A 19,895-nucleotide genomic window follows, 5' to 3' on the forward strand; every position below is an offset into this window, starting at 1 on the left:
CCCGGGGGAGGGCGAAGTGAGGACCAGCCTGCGGCTCCTCCCATCCTGTGGGTTTAGGGTTGGTTTTTTTAATTTAACAGCTTTATTGAGGTGTAATTCACCTAGCCGTGCTGCACACCCACTGAAAGTGTGCAATTCAGTGGTATGCAGTGTATTCACAGAGTTGGGCAACCGTCACTGCTAATGCCAGGGCTTTTTCATCACCCCAAAAGGAAACCGCATGTTTATAGATCGGTAACCCCCCTTGCCCTCTCCCCCAGCCCTAGGTCACCACTAGTCTATTTTCTGTCTCTGGATTTACCTGTGTGGACATTTCACGTCAGTGGGATCTCACAGCGCGTTGCTTTTTGTGTCTGGCTTCTCTCGCTGAGCACAGAGTTTTCGAGGTTCACCCATGTTGTGCCTGTATCAGAACCTCATCCCTTTTTACGGCCAAATAGTATTCCACAGTGCGGCGAGACCACGTCTTGCTTATCCGTCCGTCCGTCTGTGGTCCCCGGGTTGTTTCTACTCTCGGGCTGCTATGACTGCTGCTGAGACCACGGGGTGTCACTCAGCCACGCCCAGGGTGAGAGTGCAGGGGGGCTGCCGTTGGAGCCTCATGGCAGTGGGTGATGGCAGCGCTCAAGCCAGGCCTTTGGTCCCGGGGCCCCTCTTGCCCGAAAGTCCCTCCTTCCTTGTGGGATGCAGGGGCAGCTGCCTGCCCGCCCGCTGAGCCTGAAACAGGAGGCTTAGGCCTGGCCTGTCTCTCGGGGGCAGTGAGGGTGGGGTCCCCGCACCACCTCCCATCTGGGACAGCCTGGTTGGGTCAGTTGCCCACGTGCGCCCGGGGAGCTGAGGTTCCAGCTCCGCAACGACTGGACTGGGATGTCGGTGAGTCCTTCCCCCTCTGGGCCTCGGCTGCCTGTTGGCGGAGCCTGGGGGGCCCTGGGTACCCCTGGGGCGGTGACAGCATCTCCACGTGTGCCTTGCAGAACCAGCTGTTGACAAAAGGCATGGTGATCCTGCGGGACAAGATCCGCTTCTACGAAGGTGAGTCTGGTGGCCGCTGCCGGGACCGGGTGCCGGGCCACGCTGCTCGCGGGTGTGGCCGCTGGGAGCCGTGGCCTTACATGGGCTCCACCTGGGGCTATGGGTGGGTGGTGTGGCCCTTCTGGTCGAGAGAGTCCAGAGGGGCAGAAGCAATGCCTCGAGGGCAGCAGGGCTGAGATCTGACCCCGGGAGGGGACCCTGCTGGGAAGAGCATCTGCCCCCCATCTTGCTGGGGCCCAGGAGGGCTGAGGGATGTCTGGGAGAAGGCCTCTGCTTCACCTCACTGCCCACGAGGGCTTCTGGCCCCCGTGAACCCTGTCCTAGCATCCTGGGAGAACCCCCATCAGGATCTTTGAGGACCGGAGGGGAGCTGGCCTAGACCCGGGGGAAGAGATAGAGCTGGAAGCTGTCGCCTGGAGGACCAGCGGATGTGGGCTCCCTGCCAGGGTTTGGGGCCCAGGCTTGGTGCGGGGCCTTCTGGGCAAATTTTCTCTTTTAATGCTCATACCTACCCTGTGAGGCCTTTGGGTCACTGTACCCATTTCACAGATGGGGAACAACGCAGCGATGGCCCTCAACGTGTCCATAGCCACAGTGCACGTAAGGGGTGGAGGTGGGATTCAAACCCAGGGCATCCCGACTCCAGAGCACACCCCCTTTGCCCTTCTAGGGGCAGGCCCACAAGTCACAGCTGGTCTCGCTGCCCAGCTCGGGCCCCAGCAAGGAGAGGGAGGTCCTGGCCGGCCGCTGTCTCCTTCTGCCAGGCCCAGAGCCCTGGCAGGATGTGCCCGGTCCCGGAACCCTTGGGCTCCCTGTGCCCATGGGCTGGGGGTGACAAGTACTGTGTGTACACTTCCCGGCAGGAGTGAGTTGGTGTAGAGAGAAATCAAATTATGGGGGGAACGCAGCTCAAACCGGCACATCTTGCTACGGGCCCGCTGTGTGTCAGGCCCTGTGCAGGTCACGACCCTCCCTCTGTGTACCAGGCACCAGCTGCCGCATGTCCTCACCCTGTGCTGGGCTTGTCCCGAGAGTTTCCATTGCCTGACTCCTAGATCACCCCACAACCCTGTGAAGAAGCTTCCATTGTTGTAGCCACTGAACACTTGGGGAAACTGAGGCACGGGGGGCTGAGTAACTCGCCTGAGCCCCACAGCCCTACCTGGCAGCCTGGCTCCCGAGCCTGCACTCCTCTCTGTGCTGCTCCAGGTTCCTCCTCGAGTTCTCAGTGACCCCAGGAAGCACGGGTCTTAGCCCATTTCACAGAGGCAGAGACCGAGGCCTGGGGTGCTCAGCGTAACTCAGAGCCGCGTGTCCTGTGTTCCTCCTGCACCGCCTCTGCGTGTGTCGAGGGGAAGCAGCCAAGGCAGGAGCCTGAGAAGGGCTGTGAGGACCACAGACGTGGGGGCAGGAGGCACAGGCCGCTGGGTGTCCGGCCGGGCTTCCTGGAGGGGGCAGCACCGAGCCAGCAGGCTCAGCACATTCCGGCAGTGCCTGCCCTCCCACCAGCTCCGGCCCAGGGGAGCTGGGACCTTAGCAGAAGAGGCGCTTTGTGTGGCTTGGTGGAGTCCTGCCCGCAGTGGCCGTGTCCGCCAGGCCACCCAGGAGGGAGCACCGACCCCATCCAACCGCCCTTGGCCTCAGGCACAGGCACAGAGCCCCAGGCTGGGGGCCAGGGGGCCCGGCCTCCAGTTCCCTTCCAGCCACAGACTGTCATTTCCTTCTGTCCCCACCTTAGCACAGGGGGTTAGACAGGCTCCACCCATGTGCTCACTACAGGTCAGGCCCCAGGTAGCCTTTGGGGACCTGGAGATGGACCTAGGCCCTGCCTGGCAGGGGCTCACAGCCCAGCTGGGGACACAGACATGGACCAGACAGTGAGAGTCCACTGTGATGAATGTCAAAGTGAAGGGAAGCCCTGGGGAAGGAAGGGCTAGTTCCACCTTGGCAGTCAGGGAGGGCTGCGTGGAAGCGGCAGCCTTTGAGTCAGGCCTCGAAACGTCGAGAGGACATCTGACCCCCTTCAGCCAATGCAGTGGGGACAGTGGCTGACATCACACCCCGAGGGGCTGCCTTGGGAGCCTCCCCGTTCTGCCTACTACTGGGTCCCAGGGAGAGCTCTTCCTTAAGACTACTCCCTGCGGCCAGCCATGTCCTCAGCCCGTGCCTCTGCTGGAGGTGGTGGGTAGCCCCACGAGGGGCAGCCCAGGACATGGCCACCTGCCCCCCTCCAGCCTCCAGCAAGGCCTTGAACCTGAGCACAGTGATTCCTGGAAGTGGGAGACCTGGAGGGGCCTTGAGGTGGAGGCCTCCCTCCCTGGGGCCACATTCAAGGTGGTGGTTCGGTGGGCTCAGCTGCAGCGGGGGTAGCTTCTCAGCAGCCGGACGCTCTGGGACTCCGAGGGGGAGCCCAGGGTTTCTGCAGGCTCCGGGCCCTGGGCTCTGCCTGCCCTGCAGGAATCCCAGCCTGTTAAGGTCAGGCCACCAAACTGCACTGTGACGGCCCTCACACGCTCTCCTCCGAGCCTGGCCACCCTCCTCCAAGCCCCTGCTGTGGCCTTTCCAACTGCCCTGTGGTCACCACTGAGATCTGAGCTAAGATCAGCCTGGTGCATTCCCGTCTCCAGGGCCTGCACAGTCGGACTGAAGAAAGGAAGACAGACAGGCTGACCCACGCCCCATCCTGGGAGATCCAGCTCAAGGGCACGGCCGCTGGGTGGCGTGTGTCCTGAGCGTCGGCGCGGCCTCAGACCACGCGGGCCCGCTAGTCAGCGCCAGGCTAACAGCTGAGCACTTGCTACAGGGTAGCTTTTGGCCTTTGAGTGTGGACACGTTGATCACGCCCATTTTACAGAGGACCCCACTGAGGCTCGGGCTGAGGGACCCCCTGGGGCCCCAGGGCGGGACTTTGACGCCGTGTGCTTGACTCACCCCTGCCGACCCTGGTGTCCCCAGACCGCAGTTCCCGGGCAGCAGAGAGCCCAGCCAGGGCACGGAGCCGAGCTTCCTGGCCCCTTGGTCGGCGTGTGGCTCTGGCGGGGCCTGGACTGTACGACATCCCCTTTCCGCTCCGCGGGCTGGAGAGCAGCCTGCGCTCCGCAGACGCCGCCTGGCCCGCGCCCAGAGCCGCCCCACGGCCGCCTGGGGAACTGAGCCGCCTTTCTTCTCTCCGGTGACGGCGGGGACCTCAAGGGACCTTTGTATGCAGGCAGAGCTCCTCGGGTGGTGGGCACCCACCGTCCTGGGTTCCATAGAGCCCGCTGTGGGCTGTGGGCCCCCGGTCGGACCAGGAGCTGGCCGCCAGCCAGGGTGCTCCAGTGCCGGCAGACGGGCTGCATGGAAAGGTGGACCCGCCCTCACCACAGTCACCCCCACCAGGCTCTCCTCCCAGAGCCCGGCACCCACACAGACCCGGGGGCTTTATGGGGGGGAGGGGTTGGGGGGCTCAGAGCCCAGGAAAAGGGAGCACAAGAGGCAAAGGCCCTTGACCGACCTCCTGGTTCCCACAGAAACCTTGAGGAGTCGGGCATGGGCGGTGCGCTCTGGGAGGCTGGCCAGCCCGTGGCCCTGGCCCCTCCACTCCAGGGGATGCCCACCACCACGGCCGTGTTTCTCCAGCCAACCGCTAGTCTGGCTTCCAGGTGGGGTCCCGCCAAGCAGCAGAGGCCTCGGCGACATGTCCCAGAGGCCTGCTTATCCTGACCCAGCAGTCTTTCATCCCAGCTCTCCGCTCCTTCCAGGCAGAGGGGCTGAGGGTTCAGCACTTGGCGTTTCCTGGGGGAGCGCAGAGCCGGCTGGGGGGCACCTCAGCTGTCCCCACCCCCAGGGTCTGTCCACCTTGTGACTGGTGCTGCTGCTTCCCCAGAGCCGGCAGAAAGGCCTACAGAGCTTGTCCAAATGCCTGCTTTCCACCCGTGTACTTCCATGGTTCATGTGCCAAGGGTTTCAGTCCACCAGGCGAAACGGTCCTCCTGAATTAGCTTGGATATCACCTCCTCCAGGAAGCTCTCCCTGCGTGACCCTCTCGTACCTGGGACCATTGCTGCTGTTGGATGCGGTTTCCCTGGCTCCCCAGATCCCAGCCCAGGCAGCCTGGGTGGTGGGGACGCAGGCCCTCGAGGCAGAGACCCGCACCTCTGAGGCCCAGGCACCTCATCTGCCCGCTGGGGGTCACTCCTCCCTCGCCAGGGTGGCTGTTCACTGTCCCGCTACCCTGTCACGTGGTGGGACTGGAGTAGTTTTGGGCTCAGCTGGGTCCCCAGTGCCAGGCCTGGCACAGCATAGCTGCTGTGTGAATGTCTGTCAGGTGGACAGAGGGACAGACCGATGGGTGGGCGGAAGGAGGGGGAGGGCGGATGAGACAAGGGTGTGAGTGGAGCACCCGTCGGGCTGTGCCTGTAGGGCTTGTGTGCAGAGGAAACGGACCCACCGGCACCTCTCTGCCCCAGGCCCTGCTTCATCTCCTTTCCTCCTGTCGGCTCTGAGGGGTTCGCCTTGCTACATCCCCGTTTTATTAGTGGGGCAGCTGAGGCTCAGGGGGGTGAAGCTGGGCATCCGGGCCCATTACCCTGGCAGGTGGGGGGGCCTTCCAGGGCCCGGCCCTCAGCTCCCGCGTCCTCCTGCTGCCAGGAGAGGTGACTCGCGACCTGGGAAGGCGGGAAGCATCTGCCGGCGCCCCTTGGGGTAATGGTGACGGTCCCTGTGCCCACAGGACAGAAGCTGCTGGACTCGCTGGCAGAGACCTGGGATTTCTTCTTCAGCGACGTGCTGCCCACGCTGCAGGCCGTCTTCTACCCGGTGCAGGTGAGCGGCTCCTGGGCCACAGGGACAGCCGATCCTGGTCTGGGGGTGGGCACGCCTCTGCCCTTGTTGCCACGTGTGGGCCATCTGCGCCTGCGCTCGCCCCCGGACCTCCCAGAACCTGCTCCCCACCCCCAAGACGGGCATAAGGACAGCTCCATGCTCAGAACCTTGGGAAGCCCTTAGCAGCACACAGCAGGCCGTGCCCTGCCCGCAGTAGGGGCTCTGTGCGTGACAGCCACCCTTCCTTTGCCTGAGGGAGCCGCGTGGGGCCCTCTCTCCGCAGAACGAGGGTCATCTGGGGAGGAGGACAGGGTGGAAGGGGATCTGGGGGTCCGTCCCTGTATCTGGCCCCAGAACTGGTGGGGGCAGGGGAGCAAGGGTCTCACGTGATAGCGGCGGCCCCCACGTCTGCAGGGCAAGGAGCCGTCGGTGCGCCAGCTGGCTCTGCTGCACTTCCGGAACATCATCACCCTCAGTGTGAAGCTGGAGGACGCGCTGGCCCGGGCCCGCGCCCGCGTGCCCCCCGCCGTCGTGCAGATGCTGTTGGTGCTGCAGGTGCGCGGGGCCCGTGGGGGCTGCACTCAGCCCGGTGACGGGCACAGGCGGCATGTCCCAGGCTCCCCGGAGACAGAGCCTGAGATGTGGGTGTGGGGCCACGTGACTTCTCAACGGTGGGGGAGGGCGGGGGTGGGGAGGGACTCCCAGGAGAAACCTGGGAGGGAGAAGGAAGCAGCGGGGGCTGAGAAGGAGCTGGACGAAGGTGTGGGTTCGTTCACAAGAAGGCCGGCCCGGGAGCCCACAGGGAGCCCAGGAGTGTGGACAGAGTGTCCCTCGAGGGCAGCGGGGCCAGGCCTTTACTCCCCCATCGGTCAGTCACTGAGGTTGGGGGCCACCGCCTCCCGCTCCCCACAGCAGTTCCAGACATTTCCGAAGGACCTTTCTGCAGACTGCTGCGCCCCAAGCCCTGTGGCGGGCACGGCACCCTACAGTTTGCCAGCCTGTCTCACTGTCACAGCCCCAGGATGAGCACCGTCAACCACCCCATGTTACAGGTGGGGAAGTAGAGTCCTCACTCGCCCGGAGCTGTGATGGCTGGGAGCCTGGCCTTCCCTGAGGCTGACAGGCTCCCAGCCCTGTTCACTGTCCTGAACCCACCCATGCACGTGGAAGTCCTTCTAAATTTATGTCTGTGAGGTTGGTCCTGGGGCCCAGGGCAGCTGGTTGAAGATTCCAGAGCAAAGAAGGGGCTGATGAATGTGGACGTTAGAAGGGTCGAGGGGCCACACTCGGTGGGAGCCGGTGGTCGTCCTGGCGGCCACGCAGGGCAGCGACTGGCGGGACATTGCATCCCTCGGCCTATTTCCTCGAAGGATAACGAGGAGAAATCGACACAAAGTCCTCCATGGTGCACTTCCCCTTGGGGGCGGGAAGTGATGAGGCTGGGATTTCAAGCCAAGGAATAAGGTCTCATCTTGATCCCATGAACAGCACCCGGGTGGCGGCCAGGCCGGGGTAGTGCTGCCCCCTGGTGGTCGCTGTGCCTCATGCAGCTTCTGGGCTTGGCCCCATTTTCCCCCAGAGTGTCCTTCTACCCCTCCTGGGTGCGACCCCTACCCCCAACCACAACCCTTTGCTCTCGCCTTGGCCTCCACTTTGAATGGCCTTGTCCCAGCCCTGCGGTGAACTTGTCCCCACTGTTTTCAAGTCCCAGATGGATCTGAGGTCACAGCTACTGGTCAGCATATCTTTTGAGGGCCTACTATGTGTCCCATGCTTCACGTGCAGAATCAAAGCTCCTTCTCACCGGGGTCCCAGAAGCTGAGTGTCAGCCCTGCATCTGAGCGTGGTACACAAATAATGCAGCCCCGGGGCCCGCATTTCCTCACCGGGCAATGGGGAGCAGAGACCAGACACCAGAAACAAATGCTGGGAATGAAGGGACACAACGTTTGTGAAACGCCCAGCACAGCTCAGCAGTAACGCCATCCTCATCCACGGCACTGTTGCTGGGGGCGGGGGCGGCTCCTCCAGGTTCATCTGGATGACTTCCGGGGCCACCCCCTCCTTGTCCAAACACAGCTGGATCCGTGGGTCTGTAGTGATGGCCCCGCTTTCGTTTCTCACGTTAGTCCTTTGGGTCTTCCCTCTCTCTTGTCCGCAGCTGGTCTGGCTGGAGGCTTGTGGGTTTTATTGATCTTTTCAAAGCTTTTGTTCTTGTTGATTTTCTCCATCCATTTTTCTGTTTTCAATTCCGTTGATTTCTGCTGATTCTTATTTTTTTTCTTCTGCTTACTTTGGACTTAATTTGCTCTTCTTTGTCTAGTTTCCTAAGGTGGAAGTTTACAAGACTGCTTGTAGACTCTTTATATTCTAATGTGTCCATTCAGTGCTATAAATTTCTCTCTAAGCACTGCTTCGACGCATCCTGATAATTTGGACGTTGGCGTTTTCATTTTCATTTAATTCAAAATATTTAAAAATTCTTCTTTGACCCCTGTGTCATTTAGAAGGGAGTTGTTTAATCTCCGTGTGTTTGGGGGTTTTCAGTTATTATTGTGTTACGGATTCCTGGTTTAATTTCTTGGTGGTCTGAGGGCAGACATTGTACGATTTCTGTTCTTTGAAATGTGTCGAGGTGTGTTTTATGGCCCAGAACGTGGTCTGTCTTGGAGGATGTCCCACGTGAGCTTGAGAAGAATATAGATTCTGCTATTGGACACGTTGTCTATAGATGTCAGTTATATCCAGTTGATTGACGGTGGTGTTGGGTTCATCTGTGTCCTTCCTGATTTTCTGCCTGCTGGATCTGTTTCTGAGAGGGGTGTTGAAGCCTCCAGCTAGGAGGATGGATTTCTCTGTCCTCGCGGCCCCGTCACTTTTTGCCTCCGTAGTTTCCTGCTCTGTGTTAGGTCCGTACACGTTAGGGATTGTTATGTCACCTCGGAGAAGTGACCTCTTTACCATTAGGTAATGACCTTCCTTATCCCTGATAGATTGCTTTGGTCTGAAGTCTGTCCTGTCTGAAATTGACATGGCTCCTCGTGCTGTGATCTGTGTTCTCACATACAGTCCTGCACTCCCTTACTTCTCGTCTGTGTGTGTCTTTAATAGTTGAAGTGGGTTTCTTGTAGGCAGCACAGAGTTGGGTTCTCGCTGTCTTGAATCGTCGTTCGACGTTAACCTGGGTGTATCTTGCTTCTTAACTGCTGGCAGCCCCTTGGGGATGATTCATTCGTTCAGAGACATCATTCGTTCAGCAAGCACTCGCTAAAAACCTGCTGTGTGCCCGGCCCTCTGCCGGGGGCGCTGGGGACCCAGAGCTTGCCTCCTGGTCAGCTCACAGCTGAGTGGGCAAGGCCACGGCTGTCCCGTGGGCAGCCTCATTTTCCAGGCTTTGGCTCCAGTGAAATGGGAGGGGTGGAAAACCCTTCAAAGGGGTTTTGAGGGGAGGTGTTGGGAGGTGTTGGGAGGCGCTGGACAGTGCCTGGCCGGGGAAGAAGTGTGTGGGGGGAGGGGCGGCTCTATCAGATGGACGGGCCTTGACCACTCAGCTTGGATACAGACCTGGACCTGGGCCTGGCCCAGGAGGCAGCCTGTCCTGCCTACAGTGCTCCTTGGGGCGAGGGAGTGAGGGTGTGGGTCCAGGTGAATGAGCTTGGCCCCCCAGGACTGCCCAGAGCCTCTGGGAAGCCAGCTCACGGAAGGGGACACACAACTGTCCCGAGGGGGAGGTGCAGGGTGCCCAGCCTCATTTGGCCGCAGACCCCTTTCCCGCAGGCATCGTGGTCTCCCAGCCACGCGGGCTCCTGTGTGCAGCAGGCAGCCACGAGGGTGTTAAAGCCGGTGGGTGGCTCAGAGGCCCCAACCCGAGAGACGGCTGGGAAGGGAGGGTGCGGGGCCACCGCCATGGGGGCCAGGACCCCGGGGGAGGGGGAGGGCGCCATTCGTGGTGGCCTTTGAGCTAAGCACGGCTGGGCTAGGGAGGCAGGGAACAGGCCGACCAGCGGACCCCCGCACCCCTCCCTCTTGCAGGGGGTGCACGAGTCCCGGGGAGTGACCAAGGACTACCTGCGCCTGGAGACGCTGATCCAGAAGGTGGTGTCGCCCTACCTGGGCACCTACGGCCTCTACTCCAGCGAGGGTGCCTTCACACACTCCTGCATCCTGGGTAGGCGTTGCCTGGGCGTGGGTGGGAGCAGGGTGACCCCTGGCCCCCTCCACCTCTGCCCGGTCGGGGGCCCAGGCCTCCCAGGGGAGTCATGCAGAACCAGATGTGCAGCCACGGCAAACCTGACCTGAGCATCCAGCGGCCGTGCTGTGTGCGGGGCACCGGGCAGAGGGCGGGTCACGTGGGGTCCCTCCTTCAAGGGCTAACGTCACAAGTGGTGCTGCAGTGACTCCCCTGAGAGCCCAGCAGAGACCCCTGCACCCGCCACGGAGGTCACATCCGAGCTCAGTCCTGAAAGTCAGGAGTTGATGAGGGAGAGGACCCAGCATGTGCAAAGGCCCGGAGCCCAAGAAGTCCTGGCCTATTTGGGGACTCACGGGGGGGTGTGGAGGGGTTGTGAAGTGGGCATGGCTGGACGTCCTGGGGCTGCCTGGCCCCGTCGGTTCGTTCAGCACTGTAAACTGAACACCTACTGTGCGCCAGCCCCTGTTCTTGGTTCTGAGGGTTCAGCAGAGACCAAGCCCCACCCTCATTTGCTCTTGTCCACCAGGGGAGGCAGACCAATGAGTAAACCATCCCCAGATGAGCGCCCAAGGGGACCAGTGCCCAGGTGACATGAGGGCCATGGGCGGGGAGCTCAGGGAAGGCCAGACTGGGAGCTGAAGGGCAGGGAGGATCCAGGCCTGGGAAGAAATGCATGAAGAGAACCAAGGGGACAGCGGTACGAGAGCTCATCAGGAGTGTCCCCTCGTCCAGAGGGCCCACCCACCTGCAGTTATAAAACCTGCCCAGCTAGCATGTCCCAGCTCCGGCGGGGCTCCAGCAGCTGGAGGAACTTTGAGGTCTGTGTGGCCCTGGACACCGAGACCCCTGCCAGGCAAAGAGGGAGCCTGTTGTCCTGTGGTCCAGGACAGCCTCTGGTTCATCCCGCTCAGCCCTGCCACCTGGTGGTCAACTCTGGAACTGCAGGGTCCTGAGTGGGAACCTGAGACCTGCCCCTATATCCGTCCTCTCCCACCCCCGGGGTCACCCCCCACACTCAGAATAAACCCCAGCCCTGACCTCATGTGCTGCCCCATCCGGGCACTTGCCACTGCCCGACCTGTGGCCCACCCAGAGGAGTTTCTAGTCCCACACACACACAGTAGGACTCCAGCTCTGAGGACAGGGGCTGTGTCTGCCTAAGAAAGTGCTGGCCCTTAGCAAGTGCTTGGGTTTGTTGACTTTCCGCAGGTGAGGAAACTGAGGCACGTGCACAGGTCCCTGGCAAGGTGCATGTTTGAACCCAGGCGGTTGACTTGAGGCCCCCCGCCCCCATTCCAGGCTGAGAGGCCAGACCGAGGAGAGAAGGAGGTCACGTAGGGATGGACCTAGTATCAGCTGGGGTGGAAACCCCAACTCCCCTCCAGGCTGCCCCAGCAGGATCTACACCGGTCGGGCTTTTCCCTGTAGCGGTCCCTTCCTGCAGAGCTGGGCGCAAAGTAGGTGCTTGCAGTGGGTGTTCCCTAGCATCTGGCCAGCCCCACCCTGGCCCCCTGCCTGATGCCCTGTCTGTCTGTCTGTATGCAGAGAAGCACTTCCTGCGCCGCTCCCGATCGGGGGACATCCTGGCCAAGAACCCGGTGGTGCGGTCCAAGAGCTACAACACGCCACTGCTGAACCCTGTGGCGGAGCACGAGGCCGAGGGTGCGGTGGCCGGCGGCACGGGCATCCGCAGGCACTCGGTCTCCGAGATGACGTCCTGCCCCGAGCCCCAGGGCTTTGCTGACACACCCGGCCAGGACCCTGCTGGGACCTTCAGACCCTCCCCAGCGCCCCCGTCGGGGCCTTGCCCCAGCAGACTGTACCCCCCAGCGCAGCCCCCTGAGCCTGGCCCAGGCCCGGCCCGCAGCTCACCAGCCTCCTCCAGCCCCGAGAACCTGGTGGACCAGATCCTGGAGTCGGTCGACTCGGATTCGGAAGGGATCTTCATTGACTTTGGGCGGGGCGGCGGCTGTGGCACGTCTGAGTCTGAGGGGGCAGGGGGCCGGCAGAGTGTCGTGTGACCCAGGCCTTGTGTTTTTACTGACCCCGCGTGTACGCCTGTGCAGTGCGTGAGTGCGAGAGTTTTCTACTCTGTCCCGTCCAGTCCCCCGTCGGCCTCAGCCACTTTGGCATTCCTGAGTCTTTGTCAAAAAGACCGTCGCCGCCCGAGACCCCGGCACCTTTGTTCTGGGGCGTCAGGGGCTCAGCAGGTGCAGGGCAGCCTCCTGTGCGTGGAGCAGACCTGGCCGTTCCCTGCACCCCAGCCTGCTCAGCCCTCCAGTGTCCACACCATGCAGACTGTGAACCCCTCAGCTCGGCCAGGCCCCCAGAGAGACCCCCCAGGGTCAGTGGCAGAATTGCCTCCCCGCCCCCCACTCGCCTCGGGCCACAGCGTGACCTCCTGTGTGCACCTCTGTCCCAGACCCTCCACGCAGCCCGTCCTCGCTCGGCCTGGCGTGGCCGTGGGTGGGAAGTGGGTGGAATAAAACTTGTCTGCCCGGCTCTCGAGCTGTGTCTGCGATGCCAGGCCCTGAGGACGTTCTTCCAGGGTCCTCACCCTCGGGCTGCACCCGGCCTCACTGGGGTCTCCCTTTCCCGCTCCCAGAGGGCTCAGGTTCCCAGGGCCGGCTCTGGGCCTCTGGAGGGGGCCTTCCGGGCTAGGCGGGGAGACCCCCGACCCCGTTCCCAGGGCTCCCCTCTCGTGGAGTTAACCTTTGGTTGGAGGTGGGGTGTGGGTGCCCTACGGGCAGATAACAGGACAGACCCAGGGCGCGTGAGCCGGTGATTGGCGGTTGCTGGGAGTCGGGTGGTCGGGGAGGGGAGGTGGGCGCCTGGTGAGAAGCGTCAGCCCACGGGGGTCTGCGGGGGGAGCCACCTGGGGGGACAAGTTCCTCCTGTCGAGTGGGAAAAGCGAGCCAGGAGCCCCTGCTCCAACCCAGGGAGGGGTGCGCGGGGGATGGCAGGGTAGGAGCGAAGCTTCGTGGTCTGATCTGGGACGTACTGACTGCACGGGGCCTCGTGGCTCAGAAGGGGGAAGGTGCCCAGGGGCGTGGCCGGGAGAGCGGAAGTGAGCCGGCCTCGGAGGAGCCAGGGGTGGGGGATGGGGCCAGAAGCCCGTCCCCGGTCTGAGGACCAACGAGCATGTGGCCACTCAGCTGCGCTGATGGGGCTGAGATCCCTGAACCGCCCTGCTTGGCTCCCAGCTCCCTTACGGAACCCGGGATAGGCCTGGGACCGGCTGAGCCTGGGGTGGGGTGGGGAGTATTATGGGCAGGGTCCCCTCGAGACGGAAGGACCAGGCAAAGGGCAGAGGCTGTAGCAGGGGGCTGTCTGCCTGGGCTCTATCCGCCCCCGCCACCGCCCCGGCACTGGGCCCTGTCCTGCCCTCACCTCCCGAGTGTCGGGGGCTCTATCGAGCACTGCCACCTCGTGGGCTGCTGGGCCTGCTCTGATACCTGGGGACTCTGCTGGCACACGGCCCCACGCCCAGGCATGACCTTTGTCTGCGGGGGGCCCTGACCTTTTTGACCAATCCCTCCACCCCGGGCGGAAGGGGAGCCCCAGACACCGGCCAGCCGTACCTTCCCAGCAGTGGGGAGACAGAACCCGGGGAGGGGGTGGCTGCTGAGCCTGGGTCCCGCAGCAGCTCCAGACACCCAGGCGGGGCCTCCAGCTGGGGCTGCCCCCGCTCCCCCCATAAAGGGGTATCCCATCAAGGTGGGCTTTGAGCGTGTCCATGTGTTGAACCCACTCTTGTTCGAAAAATGTTTGAGGTACTCTACATCAAAACACCTTGCTATAAATTGATAAATTACAAATGAAAAATCAGGACCAGGGAACACATAAATTCGGATAGAAAACCAGCTATTGCTGGTCTCCCCAAATCTACAGAACCGTCACGTACAGCCGTGTGGGCCCTGGTTTAAGATGCAGCCCAGGTGTCCCAGCCGAGACCCAAACCTTGCAGTGAAGGTCACGTCACCGACCGTGTCTCACTTCAGCCACCAGGGAGCTCAGGCCAAGCCCCAAGCTAGCTGTGGCCAAGGCCGGCCTATGGCCCTGTGTCCGCCCCACCGGCCTACCCGCCTCCCACCCCCGAGTCCTCGCCCCACCTCCTGTTTCCCCACCCATTCACGGCACTTGTCACTCTGTAATTAAGGGTGGAAACGGACTGTGCGGTTGGAAGCTTATGTGGTGCGGTTTTCTTTCAGAGCAGAGTGGAAAGAGACAGTGGATAAGGGACCAGAGCCCGAGAGAGGCTCGGAGGTTTTAGCTCATGGGAGACCCCTCTGGAAGAAATGAATTTGTTATTAGCTTTTCTCCCCACAAGAAGGCAGCCCCATGTGGCCAGGAGGCCCCCCTGCCCTGTTCCCACTGAGCCCTCAGCCCCAGGTCAGTGCCCAGCACACGCTGGTTGCTCAGTTAATTGAAGGTTGATCCGGCCTCAGCATGAGCAGGGGAGCCTTCTTCAGAGGATGGTCCGTCTGCATCTCCAGGGCTGGGGTGCAAGAGACCAGCTCACTGTTTTTGTCTTTTTCTGGTTTATTTGCTGTAGGTCTTCCAGGGGACCCTGATGACCACGCTCGCCTTTGCCTCTCAGATGCAGAGTCTCAGGCCAGCCCACGCCTGCTGATGCTGGATCTGCATTTCAGCCAGATGCTGGGGGTCTGCGTGCTGTGAGCTATTCTGGCTGTGCTCGGGGTCTGAGGCGGGTGTTCCGAAGGCATCTGGAATGGAAGGTCCCGCTAAATAATGAAAGTCAACGGCACTTCAGGCGAAATAGCCAAAAAGCAGATGGCAGAACATCCCTTGAGGTCAGAGTAGGACGTCTGTCCCGTCTGTCCAGCAACCTGCAGCAGGGGTGCTCGCTGTGGAGAGGATGTGCTCACGGTGAAGGGGGTACGAGGGGCCACGGAGAGCTGCACGTCCAGGAGATCTGGGGGAAGTGAAAAAGATGTTATTAAAAAACACACTTGGGGACTCCCCATCAGCACTGAGTGGGGGCCATTCTCCACCTCGGGGGGGTCTTGACCTGCCCTGCGTATGTCCTTCGGGCATCCTGGGAAGCCCAGGGACACAGTCTTAGAATAGTGTTTTCACAATAAAATGCATAGGATGACGAGGAAACGAACTATGCTGACGTACAACCTTGAAGGTCTCTTTAAAATGTGTGACTGGTGGTGCCTTATTAACTCATCAGTAGACAGATCTCCTGCAGGTCACCTGCTGACCGGGGTCGGGGTGGCGATGAGTGGAACCAGCAACCGCTGGGTGTGACGTCAGCACAGTCCCCACCTCTGCTGGTGACAAGCCGATTTGTCGCAGAGAGGCTGACCGCCACTCCGAGGTCAGTTAGCCAGCACAAAGCCGTCGCTTTTGCCAAGTTCTTTCCCCAGGCAGCGGGGAGTCTGAGAGCTGCACTCCAGACCCTGCCGCCCACCTCCACACTCCCCTCTGCTGGGACCTTGTACGCCCTCCAGTGTCTGCTGGCCTCCTCTCCCCACCAGAGGAGCTGGACTCAGCCCTTCAGGGAGTAAAGGGCACACAGGATACAGGCTCCCTGCCCACCACCCTAGAGGCCCACAGTCTCAAGGGATAGCTGGTTCCAGGAACATTGCTGGTAGAGTCGGGAACTCCTGCCGGGTTGGGGGGGAGGGAGGAAGGGAAATTGGCTGTTGGGGTGTGTGTGTGTGTGTGTCCCCAGGACCTATATTCTTGGCAACACAGTCCTTGATGTGATGGGACAGCAATGAAAACTATGTATAGATGCAGGAGGGGAGGGTGTCCATCAGTGGATGGTGGATAAGCAAAATGTGGTCCATCCATTCAATGAAATATGACTCAGCCTTAAAAAGGAAGGAAATTCTGCCATGTGCTACACCGGGGATGAACCTTTCTAAGTGAAACAAGCTAGTCACGAGGACGAATATTGTAGGATTCCACTTACACGAGGCACCTAGAGGAGTCAAGTTCATCAAGACAGAAAGTAGATGGTGGGGGCCAGGGGCAGGGGGAGGGGATGTGGAGTCAGTGTTTACGGGGACAGAGTTTCAGTTTTCTTTTTTTTTGCGGTACACGGGCCTCTCAGTGTTGTGGCCTCTCCCATTGCAGAGCACAGGCTCCGGACGTGCAGGCTCAGCGGCCATGGCTCACGGGCCCAGCCGCTCCGCGGCATGTGGGATCTTCCCAGTTTTCTTTTTTTAAAACATTTTTTGGCGGAGGGTGTGGGGGGCACACCACACGGCATGTGGGACCCTAGTTCCCCGACCAGGGATCGGACCCGCATCCCCTGCATTGGCAGCGCGGAGCCTCAACCACTGGTCTGCCAGGGAAGTCCCGAGTTTCGGTTTTGCAACGTCCGTGCGCTTAACAACACTCACTGTAGACTTAGATGTGGTTACGACAGTAAATGTTATGTTACGTGTATTTTACCACATTAAAACACGCACGCGTGCACACACACAAGAATGAAAGGAAGAAGGGGGGAGGGGGGATGAAGAATTCCCTTTCTCCTTGCAGTTCCGCAGCGCTTGCCTTGGGGAGTGTGGGCGGCCCGTGTGGGCCCCTCTGCAAGGGCCCGAGTGGAGGGGAGCAGCCTTCCAGCAGGGAGTTGTGTTCCCAAAGCTCAGGCGTGTCCAGCAGTGAAGTGGGCAGTACTCTTGGGGAGGCTGGGAGAAGTGGGGAGGCTGCTGGACAGAGGAGCATGTGCCAGGGATGCAACGGGCACAGACTCAAGATAAGTCCCTAAAATCACAATGGTCTCCTGCTCCCTGCTTCCCGAGCACACAGAAGGGCCACACTTCCTGGTCCCCTTGGGGCTGGGTGGGGTGCTGTGACCAGCTCTGGCCAGCGACTTCTGAGCAGAGGGCCCCTTTGGCGCTGGGTCTTTTCATTGCCAGGCAGAGACCCTCCAGAGCTCTCCTTTTCTCTGTGTGGTGATGGGCACTCTCCAGATGGGGCTGCTCCGGCAGGCCGGGTCCCAGGGGGCTGTGGACGGGCAGCGTGCGTGAGAAGTAGACCTAATCTGGTGTAAGCCCGGGAGACTGGGGATATTTATTGCTGCAGCATAACCTGGCATGACTAGCTGATACACTCCTCTTTCCCAAACACTCTAGAGGAAGGTCGTCTGCGGATGGGGAGAAGGCTGATGCTGGCGTATGGCATTTTATTTATTTATGTGTGCTGCATACCCCTCGTGGGCAGAGCCAGGACCCGGGGTTCTGATCCTGAATTGGTCACTACCTTGCTGTGTAATATTGGGCCAGTCACACATTCTCAGATTCCTCATCCATAGTGAGGATCTTTCCAGATGTAATATTCTGTGACCGATGATATTTCTCTGCTAGTCTGTACACTATGGACACAGGCAGAGCAGGGGCTGTAAGATCACAAACCCCGAGATACCAAGCATCCTTGATTAAGAAACTCTGTGTAGGGCTTCCCTGATGGCGCAGTGGTTGAGAGTCCGCCTGCCGATGCAGGGGACGCGGGTTCGTGCCCCGGTCCGGGAGGATCCCACATGCCGCGGAGTGGCTGGGCCCGTGAGCCATGGCCGCTGAGCCTGCGCGTCCGGAGCCTGTGCTCCGCAACAGGAGAGGCCACGGCAGTGAGAGGCCCGCGTACCGCAAAAAAAAAAAAAAGAAAGAAAGAAACTCTGTGCAGATGACGATGTATGGGGCCCGACAAGAACTTAATGGATTTTGACCTGAAGGTCATAATGACTTAATAAACTGATGGTTTCACCCAAGAACGCTTCTCCTCATTGACAGACATGTTTGCAGAAAACTCAGAACTGCTTTAACAGACTGCAAAAAGCTATAAAAATGTAAAGCATCATCGACGTCATCACGAGAAGAATTTCTCACGTTGGCATTTCTCTTCACTAGGGGGATTTACGGCAGCCTGTGCTTGGCAGGGGAGGAGGGACAGGTAGCGCGAAACAGGAGGATGCAGAGGATAAGGCAGGGCTCTTATCTGCAAGCAATGGCGGCAGATTCTGCTGATTACCCAGAGAAGGAATTTATTGAGGGATGTTGGGAGTTCCTAGAGCTGTCAGGAGGTGGGAGAGCCAAGCTCGAGGCTTACCTTCCAAATGCCTCAAACAGTCGCATAGGACAGGCCTGGTGGGAAAACTGCCACTACCGCGCCACTGCACAGGGATACTCACACCCCACAGAGATACTCCCATTGCCCGGAGAGGCTGCTATGGCACAGAGATGCTCCCACCACTCGGAGATGCTCCTACCACACAGGGATGCGCTTACCACGTAGAGATGCTCCCACCACACAAGGATGCTCCGGTTGTACTGGACCAAACCCACAACTGTCACCAGCACCAATAGCAATCACGTCCCAGGTATTTAAACTTGTGCCCACTGCAGTGTCAACCCCACCCCCCACCCCCAGCTGAACATCCGAGGCTGCCCTTTCCCATAATAAATTGCAGGGCCACCTCCTCTCTTATGGTGTAGGTCGCAATGGTGGAGCCTAGTCAATGTCTGGGTCCTGACTGCAAAGGACTCTGGGTAAACCCGTGGTCTGGCCACCTCGGGTGGAGAGACTGGTAGGACAGGGAATCCCAATACAGCAAGGGCATTTGAAAGGTGCACGGTGTCAGGGGACACAACCAGCGTTCCAGCCTGATGTCAAAAAGGCATCAAGAATGTCACCTGCTCAGTTTCAGATCAAAAGAGTTTCAACAATTAGGTCCAAGCAATCACAGAAGACATCGTGGAGCGTGCATGTGGGTTGTACTCAGTTTGCAGAGAAGTGGTTTGCAGTTTGCAGTCGACGCTAACAACCAAATGCATTTGCTCTAAAACTTGGACCAGGGCACATGATAGGAGGCCAGGGAGTCGGGAAACCTGGCTGGGGTTCCTGGCTTGGCTACACAGCAGCAGAGAAAACCCCTCACCTCGCTGGTCTGCGCCCTTAAGGGGGAGGGTTGGAATGCGATCTCCCAGATGCCTTCTGGCTCAACCTATTTTTGTTTCATGGTTTTAATAAGGTTCAAAGCAGACCACATCTTGGCTCAAGCAGCTGGCAGGGAGAGTTAATTTGGGAAAAAACAAATGAGAAGTCCAAGACCAGGGACCAGGGGTTTTTCTTTGCTCCTTCCTTCAAGTTCCCATCCCCCACTGCTTATTGATGTGGAATTTGCTGCTTGGGGGAAAAGCAGCTCTCCGACTTCATAAACATTTGTACCGAGAGCAAATTTAATAAAGCTGAGAATAATACCATTCAGATGTAATTCCTTCATTTTGCATTATTATTCTTTCTTTTCTATAGCAAAGCATTTGAAATGCAAGGGGTTATTGTTATAGCTACAAAAGGAAATGACTAACTGGTGGGTTATTGATTAGACGTGCTTGGGCAAAAACAGAAGAACCGAAAAGGGAGCTGGCCTGGGTCTCACAGTTTCTTTCTACTTCTTTTTCCTTTTATTATGAAAGGCAGGATACACCTGCATTCTTTTCCTGACAATCATTCTGTATGATTGCTTTATTGTATATATTTAAATATCACTAAGCTATGGTAGCGGAATTTGTATGAGATTTTCACAAAACACAAATGCGAGGAGGGTGGCATTCCCCCTGACATGTCTTGGTGGTGGTCTGCCAGCCGTAGACCATCTGGGGGGTGTTTTCTCTTACTTCTGTCCAAAGTCGCTTTTTGAACCAGAAAACCTGCAAATTGTCCGGCTTTCATGAGACCCATCTGACACTGATAATAAAAGGTGTTTACATTCCACAAAAGGAAAAGAGAAACCAGCGCAAAGCACTAGACGAAACCCATCAAGTGTGAGTCCCTGGCATTAGGCATCCTCTCGATTTCCTTGTCAAGTTTTGAGAGGGAAGAAGAGTTTCGA

General features: G+C 59.6%; 1 protein-coding gene across 9 annotated transcripts in view; it reads left to right on the top strand.

Moving 5' to 3' along the window:
• Positions 1-15,171, top strand: part of PRR5 (proline rich 5) — a 28,444-nt gene extending 13,273 nt beyond the window's left edge. For 2 of the 9 annotated variants that reach the window (XM_027107925.1, XM_027107931.1), the window contains 6 exons: positions 975-1,032; positions 5,749-5,835; positions 6,250-6,390; positions 6,748-6,887; positions 9,868-10,003; positions 11,573-12,187. In XM_027107925.1, coding sequence (XP_026963726.1) covers positions 975-1,032; positions 5,749-5,835; positions 6,250-6,390; positions 6,748-6,887; positions 9,868-10,003; positions 11,573-12,048 — 1,038 coding nt within the window. In that variant the 3' untranslated portion in view covers positions 12,049-12,187. Of the gene's footprint in view, positions 1-974; positions 1,033-5,743; positions 5,836-6,249; positions 6,888-9,867; positions 10,004-11,572; positions 12,536-14,582 lie in introns of those variants that run through there. The other 7 variants (XM_027107928.1, XM_027107926.1, XM_027107932.1 and 4 more) reach the window with 6 other exon arrangements.
• The last annotated feature ends 4,724 nt before the right edge of the window (positions 15,172-19,895 follow it).

This window comes from Aethalodelphis obliquidens, unplaced genomic scaffold (genome assembly GCF_003676395.1).
Source record: "Aethalodelphis obliquidens isolate GAN/ISIS:26980383/991018 unplaced genomic scaffold, ASM367639v1 scaffold8, whole genome shotgun sequence".
In the NCBI taxonomy this organism is placed as follows: Eukaryota; Metazoa; Chordata; class Mammalia; order Artiodactyla; family Delphinidae; genus Aethalodelphis; species Aethalodelphis obliquidens.